Genomic DNA, 23,027 nt, shown 5'->3' on the forward strand with positions numbered 1-23,027 from the left:
GGAGCAGTGGGCAGTGGCAGCTTCTCCTGGGCTTACCCCCTGATCTTGTCTTCAAGGGCCCTTCCTTTGCCACACTGTCCCAAGCTGTAATAAACTTTCTCTCACTTTCAACTGGATTCATGTCTTGAATTTTTCCTGCAGGAATCAAGAACCTGGAGGTCACCTGACAGGCACACACGTCAGGGTCAGATTGTTCAGGTGCAGGGCCAGCCCTCAGCACTGAAGCAGTCCAGTGATAGTGGTAGGACTCTGATATGGTCTTAATGGAAATGAAGTTTAATTTGGTCACCAAATGATGATTGAGTACCTCCTGTTCTTTAGACACTGGTTTAGAAACCAAGGGAGGAAGAGATGTGACATGGTTATTATCTAAGGACCTTAGATCCACATGAAAATCTGAAGATGAGATTGAGATGGCATATAGATCCTTGCACAATACACTTCATAATGCCTCTCTCAATGACAGTATTCTTGCTTACATATATTTTGGCTCTAAATCACAGTTGTACTTCTAGTCTTCTCATTGTGAGTATGAATGATTTTATTTGTGGAACATGTTAGCTGTTCTTAACACATTTATGACTGAAGTAATCTAACAAAGATTTTTAGCATTGCACAAAAAAGGTTGAGGTTAAAAGTATGGAAAGTTGACATTCAGAAAACATTTAAGCATTTTCAAATGTATGTCAACTAATCTTCATATGAAGCCTAGGAGGTAAATATTATTAGACCATTTTACAGATGAAAGATAAGAAGGATAGAAAAGATTAAGTTAATTAATCTTGCACCAACTGAACCAAAATTCAGATTAAGGTCTTCTTACTGCTATTGGTATTCTCCCCAAGTAGCTATTGGCATTCAAATCACTATGTAGGAACAAGAATATTGCTTTTATGTTTGGAGAAGTCAGAAATCATCTTGGTTCAAGGAAATCAACTCAAACTAGCAAATAAAACAAATAGAGCTAAATAAAGTGTTATGCAGCATCTGAAATATACAAATACCATAAATACCAAGTTCAATCCATGGGGTGAATCTAATGGGGTAGAAAGTCAAAGATAAATGTAGGTTCAATTTAGGGAGCTATTTGGCGGTTTCCTTGGAGGTTAACTATTATTTTGGGGCTAGTTATGTGCATCAGTGCAGCCTCTTACAGAGGCTGTCTTCAGCCTCCAAAAGAGTCTGCCTCTCCAGGCTACTCTGAGGAACAAGAAATGAGCATTGCCTTCCTCTCTTCTCAAACTATATCCCCCAACACACAAAACTTCAGTATCAATGTTTGTTTTCTCCCCCTAGATTCACTAAATATTTGGATAATCTCGCCGTATAGTATATATGCACTATGTAATTAGAATGGCAGAAAAATACAACCTAGACAAGTAGCAAGAATGCAATATTTTTAAGTTATTTCAAAATTGTTTCTAAAGTTCAAGTGCTAGTGATGCTACAGAGTTATTGTCAAGTCATCATCACATCAAATACGTCTCTTGGTGACACCACTTCAGTTGTAAGTTTTATATATTAGTATGGCTTTGATTGCTGTCAATATTCCCCTAGAATGCAACTCTACTAGGGCAATATTCCTGGGTGGTGTTGCTATTCACTGTATTCCAAGCATGCTGCATAGTGCCAGGTACTTAGTAGGTACACAGTGAGTAATTGTTATATGCCTGACTGAATAAATTGTTTTCACATTTTAATAATTTTTAGGTTTTTCACCCGTGAAATTGGGAAAAAAGGCAATCTGAATAACGTGTTGATGTAAGAATGTTTTTAAATATATAAAATGTAATATCTATGCACATATATATATCAAATGAAATAGGCACTAGATATATGATAGGTGTTATTATTGTCTAATGATAGGGTCTGTTTCTTAGAAAGAACAGATACATTTCCTCTCAGATGGCAGCAAAATATTAAATATTGAGCACACAGGAAATTATTTTTAAAGAAAAGATGTAGGAGAGTGACTGAAAAGATCGTGGCATCATGATTTTAAGATGTGCCATGCTCTCTCAGCTACATGAGCATTATCAACCTCATCTAGGCTTTTCACAGATGTGCAGGGTAGGTTTTAAAAAAGTTAAAAGGAGGAGTAAGAAACTAGAGAGAAATTAAAATTTTTGTGAACATGCTTCTATAGCAACTTATTGGCTTATCGTGTTGCTTGGTACCCAAGGCTCAAAAACAATATGATATCAGTTATTCCTAGAAACAGACAAGAATATCATGCATCACTGTCTTAGCCCCAAGGGTTATCTATCTTTAGTTGCACATTTGAATATATTAATGCTATTATAATATATTAGGACGCTTTAATGATTTAGACTTTATTAGGCTATTTAAAATGTCTTATTTACTTTATCAATTTTAATGACATTGATAATTTTAGATTAGAGAGCTTTGAGCTGCTTTACTTGTGACAGTTTGATTCAGTTTGGGGGAGATACTGCCTTTTAACCCTACATCTAATAAACAAAGCCTACAGTGCAGGTGTCAATCCTCTCCTGATTGCAGTGAATCTTGTATCCCTGACAACCTGGCCTCTGACTAGATCTCTCTCCTATGCTTGAACTGCTTTGCGAACATCAATGTGTCCATGATTTTAATGTCAAATTTCATCCTACAATATACCAACACAAGCATTTTGCAGAGAACACATTCACATAATAGAAATCTTGGGAAGTCGGACTTGAGCAATAGAAACTGTCTTCCTTTCTGTAATCACATATTGGGTTGACAGCATCACACAATCTAGGGTGACAGGATGCATTTGTACTAATATCCTCTTATCAGTTTGGAAGTGTATTAAAATAAGAATGGCTATACTTTGTTGTTATTACAAGGCCACACAACTCATTTTTACAACATAGTGTATTCCAAAACACCACGTTAGAGTCAATGAACATGGTGAACAGTGCAGAATCCTCACTTTTAGGTAGATTATAGTGTAGAAGGAGTGATGGACAAGTAAAAAAGGTGAATATCCTATATAACAAAAGGGTAATATGCAAATAGACCAAATGGCAGAACCACCAAACAAAGAGTAATATGCTAATGAATGCTAAGGCTGCTCAACTGCTCACTATGATGTGCACTGACCACCAGGGGGCAGATACTCCCACTGATAGGTTAGTCCCTCAGCCTTGCCTGAGCCCTCTCACACCAGGACCCTTCAAGAGATGTCGGAGAGCCCGTTTCAGCCTGATCCCACAGGCCACTCTCCTTGGGAGGGCGCCAGACACAGGGCTCATGGCTGACGAGCACTGCATGGCTGGCGAGCCTCTCCTGATCGGGACTGATTGGGAGTGGGACTGATTGGGAGCGAGCCCACAGCAGGCACAGTGGGGCCTGGATGAGCGGGAGCAGCAGATAGGAGCTGCAGAAGGCATTGGACTGTGGGTTTCAGCCCGATCTCTGCAGGCCACCAAGAGGGACCCTACCTGTGCATGAATTCGTGCACCAGGCCTCTAGTGCTTTATAGAGATAAGCTCATGGGAGTACTCCTGGAGAGCTTCCTCCAATAGTGGAAAAGGCTCAGGGTAATTTTCCTGGAAAAGGTGACATCTCAATTGAGACTTAAGGACTAGTGGAATAAAGCAAGCCAAAGGTAATCAGGCAAGAGTGTGCATGTGGAAGGATATTATAGGGGTCAACATAGGAAAGGCCTGAAAGACAAAGACCATGCCACAGTTTGGGAAATAAAATATTTCAGATGGCTATCATCCCTATTGTGAGAGGGTAGGAAGGCAAGATTCATAGCCAGAGAGCTAAACAGGAGCTAAAACATGAAGGTCTACCCTACCATACTGTGGTGTTAGGGACTTTATTCTAGGGACAATGAAGAACCACTGAAAGGATTCAAGTATAAGTTCAGACATTTATTTAAAAATTTAACTATAAATTTAAGAACACGAACACATTCCAGAGGAATGTGAGGCTGTGTATGCAGCATTGTATAGATCAAGAGCAGAATGGATTTCTTGGACACCTTTGACAATTTGGAGTCACTGTCAGCCATGACAGTTATGTTCAAGTGCTATGTCAAGACTGAGGTTAATGGGATATAATGGGAATACCTTTAGGAGGGGTCCTAAGTGCCCCAAACCACAAGTCTGGATGCCTGGATAAGGACTCCACCTGCACACCAATATGAGTGGGACCTCCACCCCTGGTGGACTATAAAATCTCAGAGCTCCACCCACCCAATGCTCTAGCTTGACTGTATCATGGATCACACTCGGAGTCCTGCCAGACTTTCACTCCATGGGATGTGTGCCACCAATGCAGACACCTGCCTTAAGAGTGACAGCTGCCTGTCCACTTTTGAAGGTGGCCAATGAAGGGACTCTGTGCCAGACGCTTGCTCTGCTTACTTCTATCAGCTACGCTCCCTCTCTCTGTGTCACATGCGTGTGACTCTATTGGCTTATTGTAGCTGTTTCTCCTAATAAACCTGGCATGATGGAAAGATACAAACATGTGTGTGAGTCCTTTCAGGGATGCTCCCTTACTCAGGAGAAATATTAACATCTCAGTGTCAGCGTGTCCCAAACCAAACTCAGCCCGATCCCTCCCAGCCTCAGACAATGGCTTCACCATTTACATTGCTATTGAGATTAGAAAACTTGGGATACCTTCAGATTGTCATTTCTTTGTATCCAATCAGTCACTGAAATATACAAATACCACATTTCCTCTCTTGCTGTTTTTTTATTTTCAACTGCACAACCAACACCCTCGCTTCAATCAATTACATATTCTCCCCTTCCATTTCTCCCAATTGCTCCAAGAAACATTTGTGAGACAGGGAGTGGGTCATTTTACTACCCGTGCAAAGCTCTTCAATGCCTTCCCAATGCCTAAGGAATAAAATTCAAATGTCTTATCCTGACATTTAAGACCTTCTGATTCTTGCCCTGAGTGACTTTCTAACCTTACCTCTTATTACACCTGATTTCACATCCTGCACCACAGGCACACAAAAAACTCTTCACATCATGGTGTGTGATGTTGCCACTGTTATTTCCTTGCCTGTGATTATTTTTGATCCCTTGCAATGTATGTAAAGGCTGCTCACCCTTCCGTGTCCAGCACAGAAGTTACCTTTCCCTAAAGCATGTGTTAATGATCTGACTTGAGTTGAATGGACTCTTGCTGTGCACTTTTACCAGACTCAATTTAGAGTTCCCTTAGGTTTTCTGACTTAGTACCTAATTCACTGTGATGAATTTTATGACAAATCATAGACTCTAAGTCAGGGGACACAAGCTGGAGATGGTCCACTTTCAATGTTGTTTGACTAGACCCACGTTTTAAATATAATGACGTGTATTTATGTCTTGCATGGACACGTGCCTTCCAGTTCTCAGTAATTGAAATGCTCCCACTTGTTTCACATATTTTCCCTTTATCTTCCCGGCCTCAGATGACAAATCATCACAGAGGTGATGGAGTTGTGCTAATAAGAGTTTGGTTATTGAAAGAAGTGAAATATCAGCAGAATGGAATTAATAAAATAACGTAAATAAATAAACACAGAAAAATAATAGAGAGGTAACATTATAAATTCACGTTCCTTCAATACCGGAACTTATTTCCTTTAAAAATCTTCAACTTACCTCACAGATAGTATCCGAAACATGATGTTGAATGAAGTAAAATCTGAGCTCAGCAAGGAAAATCATTTTTTTCTTTTTTAAGTTAAGGGATGATGAAAACACATATTGGCACAATTTCACAACTTGGTTTTGAGACTAGAGGTCCACGGAAAGTCAAGCAGCTATTACAGAAGATGAGGAAGGTTTTGTTTTGTTTTGTTTTGTTTTTAATATATTTTTATTGATTTCACAGAGGATGGGAGAGGGAGAGAGAGAGAGAAACATCAATAATGAGAATCATTGATCAGATGCCTCTCATATGTACCCCACTGGGGTTCGAGCCTGCAACCTGAGCATGTGCACTGACCGGGAATCTAACCGTGACTTCCTGGTTCATTTGTCAATGCTCAACCACTGAGCCATACTGGCTGGGCAAGGAAAATCATTTTAACATGGGTTCGTAATGAAGTTATTTCTGGTATCATTCTAAATCTAAACATGTGACTGCTCACTCTTGAGAGATGAAAAAGAATGAAAGAGTGATGGGGAAAAGCTATATTTATAGTCTCCTCTGAGTAATCAAGGTTGTGGTGTGAAATCTAGATGAGGGATATTCTGGCACAAAAGTCAGGAAATTAAGAGTTTGTCTTGTTTTCTGCTGTTTTAAAAAATCACTTTATTGAGGTATACAAAGCTGTATAGATTTATATGGGTTTGGCAAAAGTAGGTTTACAGCTTTTCATATGGAAATAATACAATAATTAATAAATAATAATACAGGAATAAACTGTGTTTCACGTAGTCACAACTGTAAACCTACTTTTGCCCCACCCTGTATTGTACATATGATGTATACAAACCTGCAAATATATTGAGGATATGTATACACCTGTGAATCACTACCAAGGCCATAAACATATTCATCATCTTCCAAGTTTCCTTGAAATTAGATTTTACTCCTTATCCAGCACTTCCCTTCAACAAGTCATATAACCTTTATGAGATACAGTCCTCCCTCAGGTGTAATTTAGTTAAAATGGTGCAAGGAATGGGTAAGATTATATGTGTGTGGTAAGATTGCAAAGTCAGCATGTAGGGTAAATGCTGCATGTCATTAAAATTGTCCTTGAAAATTCCTTAAACTTCCTCACTTTAAACTACCATACTTTAAAAGAATCTCAAAAAGAGAGGGCAAGTACTCCAAGGGGGGTAAAAGTAACCTTTTGGAGTGTGGGAAGAAAACAAGACAGTCCATCTAAGAATGTCCATTGGCATCTTATCTTTTAAATTTGATCTGTTGTACTTCATTTAATGTATGCAATATACCAGTTCAGAAATGTATGTGCATAATTTGTAAATAAGTATGTATATATTGGTAGTTTTTGCTAAGGTTTAAATTATACTCATCAGGATATAGGTTCCAAAAGTGTTCTAGTTGTAGACTATTGTTTTTTATCACTATCCATGGTTGAGCTCCAGATGAAGTAGTAGTTTTAGAACTATGTTATATTAAATACACATCTTCAACATGAGACTATCTGTTAGATTGGAGAGCTACACTGTCAGAGGCATATGGAAATGAAGACCAGTTGAAGGAACAGCAAAGTATGTCCCATTTTATGTCTTTCTGAAACTCATAGAGCAGTGTACACGTCTGCACTATTTGAACTGTTATTATTATATGTTTATATCTTTCTTTTTTCTCTCTCTCTCTCATGCAACACTCCAAGTTTGAAGAGTTGACTCTGTAAGTAAAATGTAAAAATGTGCACATTTTGCAAAACTACCATATATAAAAAATGCTTTGAATATCACAATGTGTTATACAAATGTAATGTATTCCTACCTTTGACATAAATAAATTATATGAAAAACAGCAAAGAAAGAGGATCATTGATGATACAAAGAACTATTTTAACTCATTTTCTGCTTTCCTTGAAAATAAAAGAAGGGAAGAAAACCCCCTCACTTATATTCTTTTATTAAAGTGAATACTACTCAGATAAAATTTATGGCCTTTCTAGATGATAGGGTTGTATATATTTAGAATAGGAAAAATGAGAGGAAAGGTCACTTTACTTCATTATGATTTCTCAAGTTCATCTCACCTCTGTAGAACCAAGAATGAAAAATCATCATTCCCTAAAGTAAAAACCTAACCTAACTGAAAAAGGTCATCATATCTCTGTGTAAAGGGAGCATGGCATACTCTACATGGTTAATTTTGGGCATTTTCCTATCCATTCAACGATACCTACATACATTTTGTAAATATCTGTACATGCATGTTTTAGGCACATAGATAGTTAATCCAAAGCAAAACGGTAATGCTTATCACATTTCCTCTACAGCAGTGGTATAGACTGACTAAACAATTAACAGGATTCTGAAATGAGAGATATGCTGACATGATATTGGCTATAAAATGACTTAAAATGCATAGATTAAATTTAAATTTATTGCTTAAAATGTCAAAATATTATAGGTACTCATCATCAAATACAAAATATTTAATTTCTTAGGTACACACTTGTTTTTTAGCTGATATATAAATAATTTGTAATGTTTTATTATATATTTGCTTTTCATTCATGGAGCTAATCTATATTTACCTCATTTGTAACTTTCATATCCCTATCTTAAATTCTGATGGAGGATTAAGAAAGAAACCATGTTGTTATTAAAAAATTCCAAAAATCATTGCTGCTATTGGTCATTTGCCTGAATATAGGCAAAGTGAATAATGTCCTTTTTTAAAAAATGCCTAGAGCAGTTAAATGTCATTAGAAACCAGTGGGCTTGTCTTTCTAGGCCTCAGAGCGGGATTTGAGGATATGCAAAAGAAGGGAGGAAATTCAAACAAGCAAGCAAATAGCAAAATTCCAATCTGAGACAAAGGGTAATGCCATCTTCACAAAGTAATGTAAATCCCATGTTTTTGCAAAATGTTAGTCCATTAAAATTTATGTATATAGTCTTAATCATAAATGAATGTACAGCTCTTAAGCCATAGATTAACTTAATTTCATGTCATCAAAAATATGATTTGCTTAATAGTACTTGCCTGGTTCAAAGTGTTTTTTTACTACATATATAAGGAATATATTTCTTCTTATCAATCTTCTCTATTATTAATAAAAACATTAATTTGTGGCTCTCTATATAATTGAACACACAACTCTGATTTCCCAATATTTAAATGTATCTGAAACAAAATTGGGTCTAATTGTACTATCCCTGCCAGGTATGCTAAAGAGATTACAGTGTTAAAAAAATGACCATTTTATAGCAAGGGAAAATATTTTCATAACAACTATTAAAACTTGAGTCATTCTCAATACTTATCTAAACAATGCAATGCATTACGGTCAAGTGGCTAATATTTCTAATACAAAATAATTATATTATCCATGATGGAGACAGTGTGGGAGTCATCTTTGAAGATGACATCTAATGATTCTTATCTCCTGATATTTATGTCCCTGTGTTGCTCCTCTACATTGATTAGGATCACCCTGTGTAATCAATCAAGTATTGCAGAAATGACAGAGCATGGCATCTGAGACTTGGTCACAAAAAATACCTTCAGCTTCTACCTCGCTTTTTCTTGGATCACTAGTTTTGGGGCAAGTCAACTGCCATATCACTTTGACAGCCCAGCAGTCCTATGAAGACGTCCACATAGGGGTTAACTGAGACTCTGTCAATAACTAGCACTAACCTGCCAGGCATGTTGGAAGTGAGCTATCTTGGAAGCAGTTCCTCCAGCCCTCCTCAAGCTTCAGATGCTGATGAGAGATCCGGAGCCATAAACATACAGCTTAGCTGACCCTGATTTCCTAACCCCAAAAACTGATTGAGATAATAAACGATCACTATTTTAAGCTGCTAAATTTTGGGCTAACTTGTTACTTGTCAATAGATAACTAACAATGCCAATATAAACAGGGAAAAAGAACATGGACTAAGAGGTTGACAAATCTAAAATGTATCTTGATGGCAACATAAAGTTGACAGACTCCAAAGGACATCTCAGTTTTGCCTTTAGTAAATTGAAAATAATAAATTGTACCTCACAGAGATTTGAGGACTAAAAAAGTTAAAAGTATTTAAAGGGCCTTGAAAAATGATTTGTCTTCAGTAAGTATTTGCTTTTTTTTAATGTTCTTTAAATTGTGCTAAATTTCACAAGACTTTCTTTTAAAGGTTATCAAGTGGATTATTTCCGGCACGTAGAAATGGATTCCATAGAATGCAGAATGCTATGCAGAGAAAAGACTAGGGGTGGTCAGGTCCTGTCTCTGTTTTCGTTTGTGCTTATTTGTTTATATTTATTTTATTGAAGATCTGACTTTGAACATTTAAGAGAGGTGACTTTTTATAACTATCCCCTTAAGTAGAAATAAAAACAGTGTGTAAGTTATTTCTGAATATAGTTGTAAGCTCCAAGTATAAAAGATCTCTAGGAAATGGAACTTCTCCAGATGTTGGGGAAACTCCCCTTGACTCTGACAGGGTCTCTGACAGCTTCGTGCTCTAGCCAGACACCTGGAGGTCAAGAAAACAACTCAGAAACATGCTCTATCTGTTGCTTCTCTGTGTGCCTACTTTGATTCCACTATTTTTGTGTCTTTGACTAAATAAATGGGGAAATTATAGCTGGGTGTTTTTATGTGTCATATTTCCTTTTGCTAATTCATAATTGACTTGCAATGCCTTTACGTTTGGCTTTTAATGTTGACATTTCAATTGATTTTTGGTAGACTCTGAGGGGCCATAACTTAAACTAAGTGCCATAGTGTAGGGGTTAAACTCATGGACTCTGCAAGAAGAACTGCAAAACTTTTTGGGTTCAAATCCAAGCTCTGTCACTAACTGTATCAACCTGTGCAATTTACTCTGAAAACACTCTGTTCTTTTATCTCTCCCAAACAAGTAGAAGAAAATGATGATATCTATCTTACAGGTTCATTATAAAAATAAGCTGGTTAATATTTATTAAAAATTTGGAACACTGCTTGTCAAATAGCAGTTGCTTGTGAGTTTTTCATTTTGATGAGGTAAATATTTGAATGGCCTGGGCTTTGAAACTACCATGTAGATCCAATTAGTGAGTGTAACAACAACTGCTCAGCAACAAGCATATTTCTTTCTCCTATTTCCTGCATATATTTAAGTGTGCTTTACTATAATATTGAGAGGAATCTGTATATTCTAATTATGTTTGAGAATTTGAATATTTCCTCAACTCCAATCCTAACAAAGATAAATGTATACTTTTCTCTGAAATGAAAATATGTTTGCTATTTACATATGCATTTTATTTCATAGCTCCTAGACTTTCTCTAGTTGTACAAGTGTGTTGGGGAGTGACACTGATTGGGGAATATTCATCTATCTTTGATAGGAGTGGTTTTATATTTCTTTGAAAATCCAATAGCTATAGTCCATCTCCTCAGTAGGAAAAAATGTCACTGAAGTTGACTATGAGCATCAATTGGCATTTTGCTATAATTGCTATAGGCCAAAAAAATGGACTAGGGATTATTACAGCCATTTTTTTTAAAGGTGCTGTATTTAGGAAAGGGAGAGAAAGAGAAAACAAGAGAGAGAGAACAAAAAACACCCCCAAAACAAATGAACAATCAAAAACTTCAGGACATCACCTCACAAAATATTGGAAGCAAAGTGGACTTTAACAAATGAGCTCTCATTTGCACTACTGGGAATAATTATTTGTTAGCTTTTAAGAAAAATGACACAAGATCAAAAATGACTTTAGTTTGTCATTATTTAAACTGTGTTTTTTTATTTTTAATTGATTATTTTTTTTGTGGAAATTCAGGGGTGGGGCTGGGGGGTGTGGGGGGACTGCAAGGATGTCCCATGAAAGGGAGGTTTCCGAACAAGTGGAATTAAGGTTCTATTCATCCACCCCATATCTACCAGAGAAGTATTGCTTTTATACTGTAGCTATTACTTTTTGAGCTTCTAAACAAGATTGTATTTGAATAAAGGAGTTCTTAACTTTCAAAGTATTGAGAACCACTTTTCTAGATGATTGTCCATAAAGATAATCACAAATAGAAGTTATCTCGCCCTGACAGGTTGCTCAGTGGTTAGAGCATCCACCTGCAAACCCAGCGGTCGAGGGTTTGATTCCTGGTCATGGGCACATACCTCGGTTGCAGGTTCCTCAGCCCCGGTAGGGAGTGCATGTGGGAGGCTCTCTCACGTTGATATTTCCCTCTATTTCTCTCTTCCCTCCTCCTCCCACCCTTCCACTCTCTCGAGAAATCAATGGAAAAATATCCTCCAGTGAGGATTAAAAAAAAAGAAGAAACAACTATGCTAAAGAAAAAAACAAAATCAAACAAAAACAAACAAATTGAAGACATCTCAACTGGGTAACCAGTTGAACCTGAGAAGGTTGTATTAGGGGATACATAATCTTATAGGCTGCAACAAGGGTGACCCAGAGAGGTTTGTCTTATTCTAAGTAAATAAAAACATGGGGGCTTCCATGAAGCCACAGAAAGGTAGATTTAAAATTAGTAAAAGATTAATTACTTAGTTAAAAGAATTAAAAAGGGAATATCTCAAATGGTAGAAGAGAGTCTATGCAAAATAGCTGCAAATTTTTTTTAAGTAAAACTACAGTCATGGTTGAACCTAACATCCCTCCCTGGTTTTAAAGTGATATATATATATATATATATATAGTATGGCTACTACCCTTCCCTCTACATCCCATCTTCAAGTTAATCCACAGGGGTCCCGCTCTTCTTTGATAGCTAAGACCAGCTAAAGAGGTTTGGATGAGCTTACTGGTTGAAAATAAAGAGAAAGTAGTGGAGTCCTGACTTCTCTTGTTCAAACACTCTTGCCAAGGCCTTCTGAGGTTTCTCAAGGGGACAATGGTACAGAGCTGAAGTTAGAGGAGCCTTAAAATCACATTGGATAGTCCTTTAACCATGTACTTTACTTCCTCTACAGCCCCTTTAGTGACAGAATATCTAAAACACAGTGAGCTATAAAACAAAGTGTTAGAATGTCTTGAGGGAGAGCAAGGCAGGTGAGAGGGTTGTCTTATCAAGGAAGCTGGGCAGAGACAGAGGCTCCCATGGCTTTTGGAGTGCTCTCATGGAGCCTGTGCCCAAGTCCTTTAAGTGCTGGTTTACTTCCCAATTAAATGTGGTTGCCAGCAAGAGCAATGGTGTGCTGGTTCAGAAGGGAGAAGCACAAATAAAAGAATCAGCGATGAGGGATTTGCAGGCATCTCTCAGATCATATAAACCAAAGTGGACATTTCTTCAGGATGCTATTAGCTACTCTTCTTTCCCACGTGGGACCCTTCAGTTTGCTTGCCTGCAAGGAGGCTGTTGAGAATCATTCAAGCCAGTTAAAGAAATTGCTTAAAGTAAGTATCTGAAACACAAACACATTAGCTCAAAGTGCTTGGAACACAGTAACAATCACAAAGTCCTTACTTCTTTTCTCCTTTGTACCATTCGAAGGCTGGAGGCGGCACACCTGCACCTTCGCATCTTATCAATCCACTGCGTCCGGGGGCCACGGTACCGGATTTAATTTCCTGGATGGTAGGAGCAACTGAAAAAGAAACACACACAAATAAACCGGTGGGTAAGTAAAAATAATCTTTAGCAGAAATATAACACACATATATTTCCATTCCTTCTATATTCAAAGCAATCTTACGCCTGATAGGCCAATGCATCACATTTTCAGGGTGTTATGCTTCTAATACAAGACTTTCAGCTTCATTTTTCAAGTTGGACAATAGACGAATGTTCCCAGAGAGTGTAGAGTAAATGCAATACATTTTGGCCTTGCTTCCTATTGGAAAACGGCATTGGTGAGGGGCACACTTCATCTACACTCCAGTCAAACTATACTCCAATAATAGCTCTCAGATATTGAGTGATCGCTCGAAGCCAGGCACTGGACTAGGTGATTTTTGTTCATGATTTCCTCCCAGCAATACCCTAAGCTAGAGGCATTATCCCTTTTTTACAAATATAAAAATTGAAACTCAGAGAGGGTAAATAATTTGTCTAAGGTCACACAAGAATTTGGACTTGAAGTCAGGCATGTTGACTCAGAACCTAAGCTCTTTCAATATTCTATGCTTTTCCCTGTCTGCTCCCCATGTATTAGCTCCTTAGCGGTTTCTTCTACCTGGAATGTTGTTCTTCCTCATTTCCACAGATTCAAGTGCTAATTTAGGTGTCACCATCTCCAAACTCTTTCCTATTGCTCTGGCGACAAACAGTTTTCCTGTCTCTAAGAAGTGTTTATAAATTTCCCATCCCAAACTATTTCTATGTTGTATTGCATTTATTTATCAGTAGCTCAGGATTCCTTGTTAGTTTCCTGAAGGCAGGGTAAGTATGTGATCAATTTGCATATTCAGATATCAGAGCACAATGCTTGGCACAAAATGATGCTTGAAAAGGTTTTCGGTAGAATAGTCATTCCTTCATTTATTAAATAGTTATTGAGCCATCAACTGTCAGGTATTTCCCAAGGCACAAAGCAGTTAAACTTCCTGACAGGATGAAGCTTATACTCTAGGGGGATGGAGAGACAGAGTATAAGCAGTAAGTATCATAAATAATTAATTTAAATGAAATGTTAGAATCTGATAAAACATATGGTAAAACATAGAGCAAAGTAAGAGACATTAGGGCAAAGAATGGATTGCAATTTTATGTAGGGTAATTTGATTAGGACTCATTGAGAAGGTAAGATTTAAGCAACACACATAGTCTTCCAGGAAGAGGGAGCAGCTTGCAATAAAGGTCTGAGGCTCCAGCAAGCTGATTTGTTTGAAAAAAATATCAGGGGATCTGTGTGGCTGAGGCAAAGAGAAGAGAGAGAGAAGATGGAATGGGATGGGTAATTTTGTGTCATCTGGACTGGGTCCAGATATTTGCTAAAAATTACTTCTTGGTGTGTCCATGAAATATTAGCATTTGAATCAGTGGACTCAGTAAAGCATATTGCCCTCTCCAATGTGTGTTTGCATCATATAATCCACTGAGGGACTAAAGAGAAAAAAAGGCACAGGGAGAACTCACCTCTTCTCTGCCCAACTGCTGAGCTAAGATAGTCTCTGAGTAGTTATTAAACCATTGGCTTCTCTGGGTTTCAGACTTTCAGACCAAGACTGAACTACACCACTGGTTTTTCTGGGTCTCCAACTTATAGACAACATATTGTGGAACTTCTCAGCCTGTATAATCACTGAGTCAATCCTTATAACATAATCACTATATATATGTGATTATATATGTGGCCCAGTGCATGAAATTCATGCACATTAAAAGGGAATTATTTAGAGGAAATGTTTTAATATTGCTATTTTCCCTTTCTCTATAATAGAAGTGTCAGAGATGAAAGAAAATTAGTAAGGTGTATATGAAAATCTCCCTCCTGTCAGAGTCTGGGGCATGCTGCAGGACCCAGAGTCAAGTCCCTGCCCACCTGCATGCTCCTCAAAATCACGCGAGATCCAGACCAAGTCGGCCCCACCCCCGTCTAGCCCCACAGGGAGGGTGGCTTGGCCTCAGGTCCCCCAACCCCAGCACAAGGGCGCAAGGATGCGAGGGCGTGAGGGTGTGACAATCATTTGCATGTTAGCTCTTTATTATGTAGGACATATTTATATAAATACTAGAAGCCTGGTGCACAAATTCATGCACGAGTAGGGTCCCTTAGCCTGCCCAGTGATCAAGGCCTATCAGGGGGCTGGCCCAGGGGGAGGGACCTCAGAAGGTTGGCTGACTGGGGGAAGGGTTCCCACTCCCGATTGGGGTGAGGGGTCCAATTGGGGGTGGGGCTATCCAGGGGGAGGGGCCACAGGCAGTTAGGGGTGGCCTATTGGGCCCAGATCGGGCCGGTTGGCTACCACAGTGCACGACATAGCAACTGCTCATTCTGGTCATTCTGATCGGTCCACCATTAGGTCATTGGGCTTTTATTTTTTATTTTTTTAAATATATTTCTTTATTGATTTCAGAGAGGAAGGGAGAGGGAGAGATAGAAACACCAATGATGAGAGAGAATCATTGATCGACTGCCTCCTGCACACCCCCCACTGGGGATTGAGCCTGCAACCCAGGCATATGCCCTTGGCTGGAATTGAACCCGGGAACCCTCAGTCTGCAGGCTGATGCTCTATCCACTGAGCCAAGCCGGCCAGAGGGCTTTTATATATATAGATATTTGTGTGTGTGTGTGTGTGTGTGTGTGTGTACACACATATACATACATATATACATAGGTGTTTGTATATACAGTTGACCTTGAACAACACAGTTTTGAACTGCATGGGTCTATGTATATGCAGATTTTTTCCAATAAATTCATCAGAACATTTTTTTGGAGATTTTCTTAGTACTCTGAGGCAAACAGATCAATTACACTTGGCTAGCATAAGGCAATCATATTGCTGCTTCTTTATTACCAATGCATGAATGCCTATATATAAATACCAATTTCTTTTTCACATTATCTTTTCATTGCTGATGTCTACGAAGCTCTTTATTTCACCTTCAATGTTAAATGGTAGCCTTTCTGGGTAATCTTAGTTGTAGCTCCTTGCTTTTCTTTTTGAATATTTCATGTCAATTACTTCTGGCCTGAAATGTTTCTGTTGGGAAATCAGCTGACAGGCTCATGAGAGCTCCCTTGCAGGTAACTGTCTTTTTCTTAATGCGCTTAAGATTCTCTCTTTATCTTTAACCTTTCCCATTTTAATTATGATGTTTCTTAGTATGGGCCTCTTTGGGTTCATCTTGATTGGGACTCTGCTTCTTGGACTTGTGAGTCTCTTTTCTTCACTAGGTTAGGAAAGTATTTAGCCATTATTTCTTCATACAGGTTCTTGATCATTTGATCTCCCTCTTCTTCTGGTACCTCTAGGATGTGGATGTTGCTATGCTTGATGGTGTCCCAGAGGTCCCTTAGACTTTCATTTTTTAACATTTTTTTGATGTTGTTGGTGTGTTTGGGTGTTTTCTGTTATCTTGTCCTCTAAATTACTGACTTGATTCTCTGCTTCTTCTAACTTGCTGTTGATTCTTTCTAGTGTAGTCTTCATTTTAGATATTGTGTTCTTCATTTATAACTGTTTCTTTTTTATTGTTTCTATGTCCTTTTATATTTTTTCTATCTTCTTGTTTAAACACTCACCGAGAATTTCCATTGTTTTCCTAAGGTCTTTGAGCATTCTTATAGCCATTGTTTTTTATTCTGTATCTGGTGTCTTGGTTGCTTCCATTCCATTTAGTTCTTTTTTTTTTAAAAAAATATATTTTATTGATTTTTTACAGAGAGGAAGGGAGAGGGATAGAGAGTTAGAAACATCGATGAGAGAGAAACATCGATCAGCTGCCTCCTGCACACCTTCCACTGGGGATGTGCTCGCAACCAAGGTACATGCCCTTGACTGGAATCGAACCTGGGACCTTGAGTCCGCAGGCTGACGCTCTATCCACTGAGCCAAACCAGTCAGGGCCATTTAGTTCTTTTTTATGGGGATTTCTCTTCTTCTTTTATTTGGGGCATATTTTTTGACTCCCCATTTTGTCTGACTTGTGTTTATTATTGTGTATTAGGTAGATCTGTGATGACTCCCAAACTTGTTATGGTGGTTTTATGTTGTAGGTGTCTTGTGGGGCTCAGTGGCTCAGTCATCCAGATCACCTGAGCTAGGTGCTCCAGGAATGTCTCTTATGTGGTTTATGTGCACCCAGCCTGTTATCGTTGAGTCCTAAATGATATGGGTGGGTTTAACCCTCAGGCTGACTGACTGTAAGGATAAACCTTGATCATAGTGGAGGAGCTGTCATGTGGGGGCTGTGCCCTGAAGGGAAGTTGTTTTAACAGGGTCTGTTGCCTGCCAAGATCTCTCTTTGGGTGTGCCACTTTTGTGGTTAGTTGGGTCAGGCTCTGGTCTGCTCTAAAGCCCTCCACTCATTGTGTTGGTTCTGAATCCACTTGGATAGGGTTCCAGTGCATGTTTATATTGGGTGCTTCCTGTAATCAGCCTAGAAATACCTGCCTGGAACTACCACACAATTCACTGTTTGTGGCTGCATCTATTGGGTCAGAGTTTGTGTAGGAGAGGCCAAGCCGTATACAGGGGTCAGCTTCCTCCAGCTCTGAGCTGAGGGTAGGTCAGTAAAAGTTCCAAGGCACTGTGAGCTCTACTTCATCCTCTTGGACACTCCCTATGCATTAGCTCTCCAATGATTTTTTTAATGTGATTTTTTTTTCTACCTGAAATGCTGTTCCTCATTCCCATACCCTGAGGTTGCCTGGTCTTTCTCAAGAACTTTCCATAGAAAGACTGCACAGTGGGCCCAAGCTGGCTTCAAGCCACCGACCCTTACACAAGGCCCAAGCTCCAGAAGGCAGAATATCCGAGGGTCAAGAGAATGGGGCTAGTGGGTCTCTGCTTGCGGGCAGTGTGGAAGGATGGAAGTGCAGACAGGACCTTGAGAGTCATTTTAAAGACTTAACTTTTCCTCTGAGTGAAATGGTGAACCTCTACAGAGGAAGGACATAATGTGACATTTGTTTTAAAGGTACCACTCTGGCTGTTGTGTTGAGAAAAGGCCAGTGAGGTCAGGATGAAATCTGAAAACTAGTAGAAAGCTATTGCTGTAAGCAAGGCAAAGTTATGTTGACAGCTCTGACTGGGGTCGTAGTACTAGAGGTAATGATTGGCTATAGTCTATTGTAAAGTTGGAGCCAATATTTCTTGACATATGTGAAGCAAAGAGAGGAATCACTTTGGAAGGTGAGAATACCGAGAAGGAGAAGACAGTATAAGTAGAAGAGATTGAAAGGAAACATTGGCATTGTAAGCATGTGTCCTTTTTTAAATAGAATTTTAAGAGCAGTTTTAAGTTCACACACAATTGAGCAGAAGGTACAGAGATTTCCCATATATTCCTTGCCCTAACACATGCATAGCCTCTCCATTATCTATATCCCCTACCAGAGTGGTACATTTATTGCAATTGACAAACCTACATTAACACATCATTGTAACCTAAAAGTCCACTGCCCTAAAATTTTTCTGTACTCTATTTATCTCTACCAACCCTGAGAATCATTGATCTTTTTACTGACTCCAGAGTTTTACCTTTTCCAGAATGTTATGTAGTTTAAATCTTATAATATGTAGCCTTTTCAGTTTGGCTTCTTTCACTTACTAATATGCATTTAAAGTTTCTCCATGTCTTTTTCATGGCTTGCTAGCTTATTTTTTTTAGCATTGAATAATATTGCATTGTCTGATGTACCACTTTATCCATTTACCTACTGAATAACTTCTTTATTTCTTATAAGTATTGGTAATTATAAATGCAGCGATTCACATCTGTGTGAAAGTTTTTGTGTGGACATATGTTTTCAAGTCCTTTGGGTAAATACCAAGTCCTTTGGGTCATATGGTAAAAGTATGTTTAGTTTTCTAAAAAACAACAACTGTCAAACTGTCTTTCTAAGGGGTTGTACAATTATGAATTACTACCAGCAATGTATGAAAGTTCCTATTGCTCCAGTTCTTACCATCATTTGGAGTTGTCAGATTTTAGTTATTCTAATAGGTGTGTAGTGGTATCTCATTTCTTAAATTTGCATTTCACTGATGCCATATAATGTGGAGTGACTTTCTACATGCTTATTTGCCATCTGTGTATCTTCTTTGGCGAGATGTTTAGTAAAGTCTTTGGGCCATTTTTTAAATTGGGTTGTTTATATTCTTACTGTTGAGTTTTAAGTGTTCTTTGTATATTTTAGATAACAGTCTTTTATCAAATATGCCTTTTACAAATATATTCTCCCAGTCTGTGGCTTGTCTTTTAATTTTATTGATAGCACTTTACACAGAGTGAAATTTCTAATTTTAATAAAATCTAGCTTATCAATCATTTCTTTCATGGATCATGCCTCTTGGTGTTATATCTAAAAAGTCATCACCAATCCCAAGGTCATCTAGATTTTCTCCTATGTTATCTTCTAGAAGTTTTATATGAATGTCTTTTTTCATATTTTCTTTTCCACCAATATTTAAAACATAGAATACATTTTAAATAACATTATGATAAAAAGTTCAATATAATAAGAACCTTGAGGATGAAAATACTAATTCATTCAGATGAATGACTTGAGTAAATGTGCACTTTGGATATATTTTAGGTTTCTTTAGAAAGCAATAAAAAAGTACAGAGTTTAATGATTTTTCAAAATGTGGTGAATATGAAAACTATAAACACTCTTAAAACAGAACATTGTCTTTTCTTTAAAAAATGCCCTTGCAACTCCATCATTTTCTGTTAAGGGTGATACTTCACTTTGAAATTATAGACCTCTATTCTTAATAGTAAAAGTTTAACTTATAATTCTGAAAAATAATCAAATAAATATTTTTTATTGAAGTGCTTGGCAATAATGCTAAAAAAATAATCAACATATTTACCCAGAAAGTCTCACCCATAAGAAAATGTGAGATAATATACATACACACATTTTTATATATGTATATATGTAAATATATACTACATATACAGAGTGTCCCAAAAATGTATACACACTTTAACAGCTGATAGCTCAAATTTTAAAATGAATTCTATTTTTAATAAACACCACCTTTATAATTTATGCAAAGTGTCTATATACATTTTTGAGGGATACTCTCTCTCTTTCTCTCTCTCTCTCTCTCTCTCTATATATATATATATATATATATATATGCATAAATACAAACACTCAATCATATCAGGAATCATTTTAATAATGGTTTCTACGTTAAGCAAAGATCCATGTTCCCCTATAAAAGGAAATAAAATATACAAAAGACATCTATAAATAAAAACCCACCTATTAGTCTATTATTATGACACTGTTTTGCTTGTGAAAAGTATAGATCAGATTGTATTTTCACTCTTGTCCTCACAAACTGCCATCTCTCTTTTTCCCTGTCAGACTAAGGGACCATAATCTTTTATGATATTCAGTTGTTATTGAAGATGAAATAACCATATGCATTAGGAGACCCATCACAAGCTTCTATTGATAACCTGGTTAGATCAATTAGTCTCTTGTTTGTCAAGGGGGCTGTGACTCATTACAAACTAAACCATGAAATCTGGAACACTGCCTGAAAACCCAGGTGTAGTGAACTGAAAGAAAAATCTAATTTGTCATTAGAATGCTTTTATGCAGTACAGTGTGCATATGGCTCAGCACTAGGTGTTTCACCACACAAGTCAAAGGAACATGATGCTCTTGTTCTAAGGGTTCATGGGCTGCTGTGATGAACACCAAAGATGTCATATGGAAGTGTATAAATAATGAATCAAAAATTAAAATTGAGCATAATAAAAAAGTCCCCAGAGTATTTTTTTGTGTCACAGAATTAAAGAGCTATGAGCTATGGGTAATCAATATGGAGAGGAGAGTCTCACATAGATTTCATTTTGAGGCTAAAATTCTTAACTTGAACTTGAAGGCTCTATTGATTATTCTTGGGAACATGAATAAGCTCTTATTCATGTTATTCTGCCTCTTTTGTAAATGACTACTTAAGAGGAAGAAGATTAATCCACTTATTTGCTTTTAATACCTTCATCAATTCAACAAATATGTTTATTATGGGCCACATTGATAAAAATAATACTCCTGGCCTCATAGGAATATTAGTTTTGAGATTTAGAACTTTAGGGGTTTATTTTTTGGGGGGGTATATATACATGTGCAAACAGTAAATATATTTTTAAATTTATATAAATAATAAGAGATTGATATGAACTGAAATGGAAACTGAGCAAGGTAAAAGAACAGACCCTTACTGATAAGGCATAATTGAACAGAGCCTTGAATGATGTGAGAAAAGGAATCAAGTAGTTATCTGTAGGAAATTAGTAAAGAGAAAACAGAGAAGTCAAAGGCCTGAGTTGAGAGCATGCTTGAGGTAGAAACGTGCTTAACAAATTAAAGGAGGGACAAGATGGTCTTTGAATTTTATTCTAAGGAGATGAAGTTTTAGATATTTGTAGTAGAGGAGTCACATGGTTTAATGAAGATTTTATAAAGATTCTTTAGCAGATGTGTGAAACAGTCTGCAGAGAGGCAGGTGAGGAAACAGACAGAGCAGCTAGAAGTCTATTTTTAGAATGATGAGAAAGTCATTGGCCAATCCACAAGAAAGGTGGGAATTGAGATAATTTTAATTAATTACATCATTGGTCACCAATCAACTCATTTTAGTTAACAGGCCATGACAGGACATATAGTCAAATTTCCAAGTTTACATCATTCTGAGCCTTATTATTTTTCATACATAAGAGTTATGTGGCCACAAAAATGTCTGATTATACCCAGTAAGTTTCTTTTCTAGAGCATATCTCAGAAACTGTGATGTATGAATTTCTTATCATATGGAACTTTTTCCAAACATATGAGACCACAAAATTGCAAAAGTTTTTATATTTGAGTTTTTGTGGGTCTCTATTTCTTGGAACATACTCTGGGTATACTGGACAGTTGGACTAGTAGATGTTTAAGGTCTATTCTACATGCTATGTTACGTGATCCATGACTTTTAAGGTCAAAAATCATCACACATTCAACAGGCTCATGAGCTATAATATATTTATGAATTTTACATGAGGAGAAGACCTCAATTATTTGCATTATCAAGATACTTACTTGCCAGAAATATAGAATTCACAATACTTATGACTAATTAATTCTACAACTGGAGCTATAACTATATATATAAAAGCCTAAGCAACTGGACGACTGAACAACCGAGTGACCAGTTGACTGGTTGCTATGATGCACACTGACCACCAGGGGGCAGATTCTCAATTCAGGAGCTTCCCCCTAGTGGTCAGTGCACTCCCACAGCGGGAGCACTGTTCAGCTAACCAACGGGCATCAGACACCAGGCTCAATGCTGGTGAGCGCAGCTGCCATGGTGGCTAGCCTCTCCCACCTCTGCGGCAGCGCTCCTGAGTGGCAGGCGCAGCGGTGCCAGGATGAGCGGGAACTCTCTGGTGCCCAGCCCTGGCTCGGGCTCCTCCCCGACCACGTGCCACTTCATGCACTACTATATCCCTCGGGGCATGTTGGACTGCTGGTTTCAGCCCGTTCTCCACCTGGCCTGCGGGGGTTGGGCCGAAATCCTGAGTCCGATATTTCCCCAAGGGGTCCCGGATTGTGAGAGGGCACAGGACAGGCTGAGGCACCCCATCAGTGCACAAATCCATGCACCAGGCCTCTAGTAGTGAATTATAAGCATGCTTGACTAAGTCATACAAAGCACTCATTTCCCACTAAAATGTTCCATGTCCTAAGAAATCAAATTGGGCCCTTCCTAGAAAA

At 37.9% G+C, this 23,027-nt stretch overlaps 1 protein-coding gene across 2 annotated transcripts in view; it reads right to left on the minus strand.

Moving 5' to 3' along the window:
* The window catches only part of NEGR1 (neuronal growth regulator 1), an 840,835-nt gene that overhangs the window by 184,451 nt on the left and 633,357 nt on the right, over nucleotides 1-23,027 (minus strand). For both annotated transcript variants that reach the window (XM_006098886.3, XM_023762561.1), the window contains one exon: nucleotides 13,094-13,214. In XM_006098886.3, coding sequence (XP_006098948.1) covers nucleotides 13,094-13,214 — 121 coding nt within the window. The remainder of the gene's footprint in view (nucleotides 1-13,093; nucleotides 13,215-23,027) is intronic.

This window comes from Myotis lucifugus, unplaced genomic scaffold, assembly GCF_000147115.1.
Source record: "Myotis lucifugus unplaced genomic scaffold, Myoluc2.0 scaffold_251, whole genome shotgun sequence".
Classification (NCBI taxonomy): Eukaryota; Metazoa; Chordata; class Mammalia; order Chiroptera; family Vespertilionidae; genus Myotis; species Myotis lucifugus.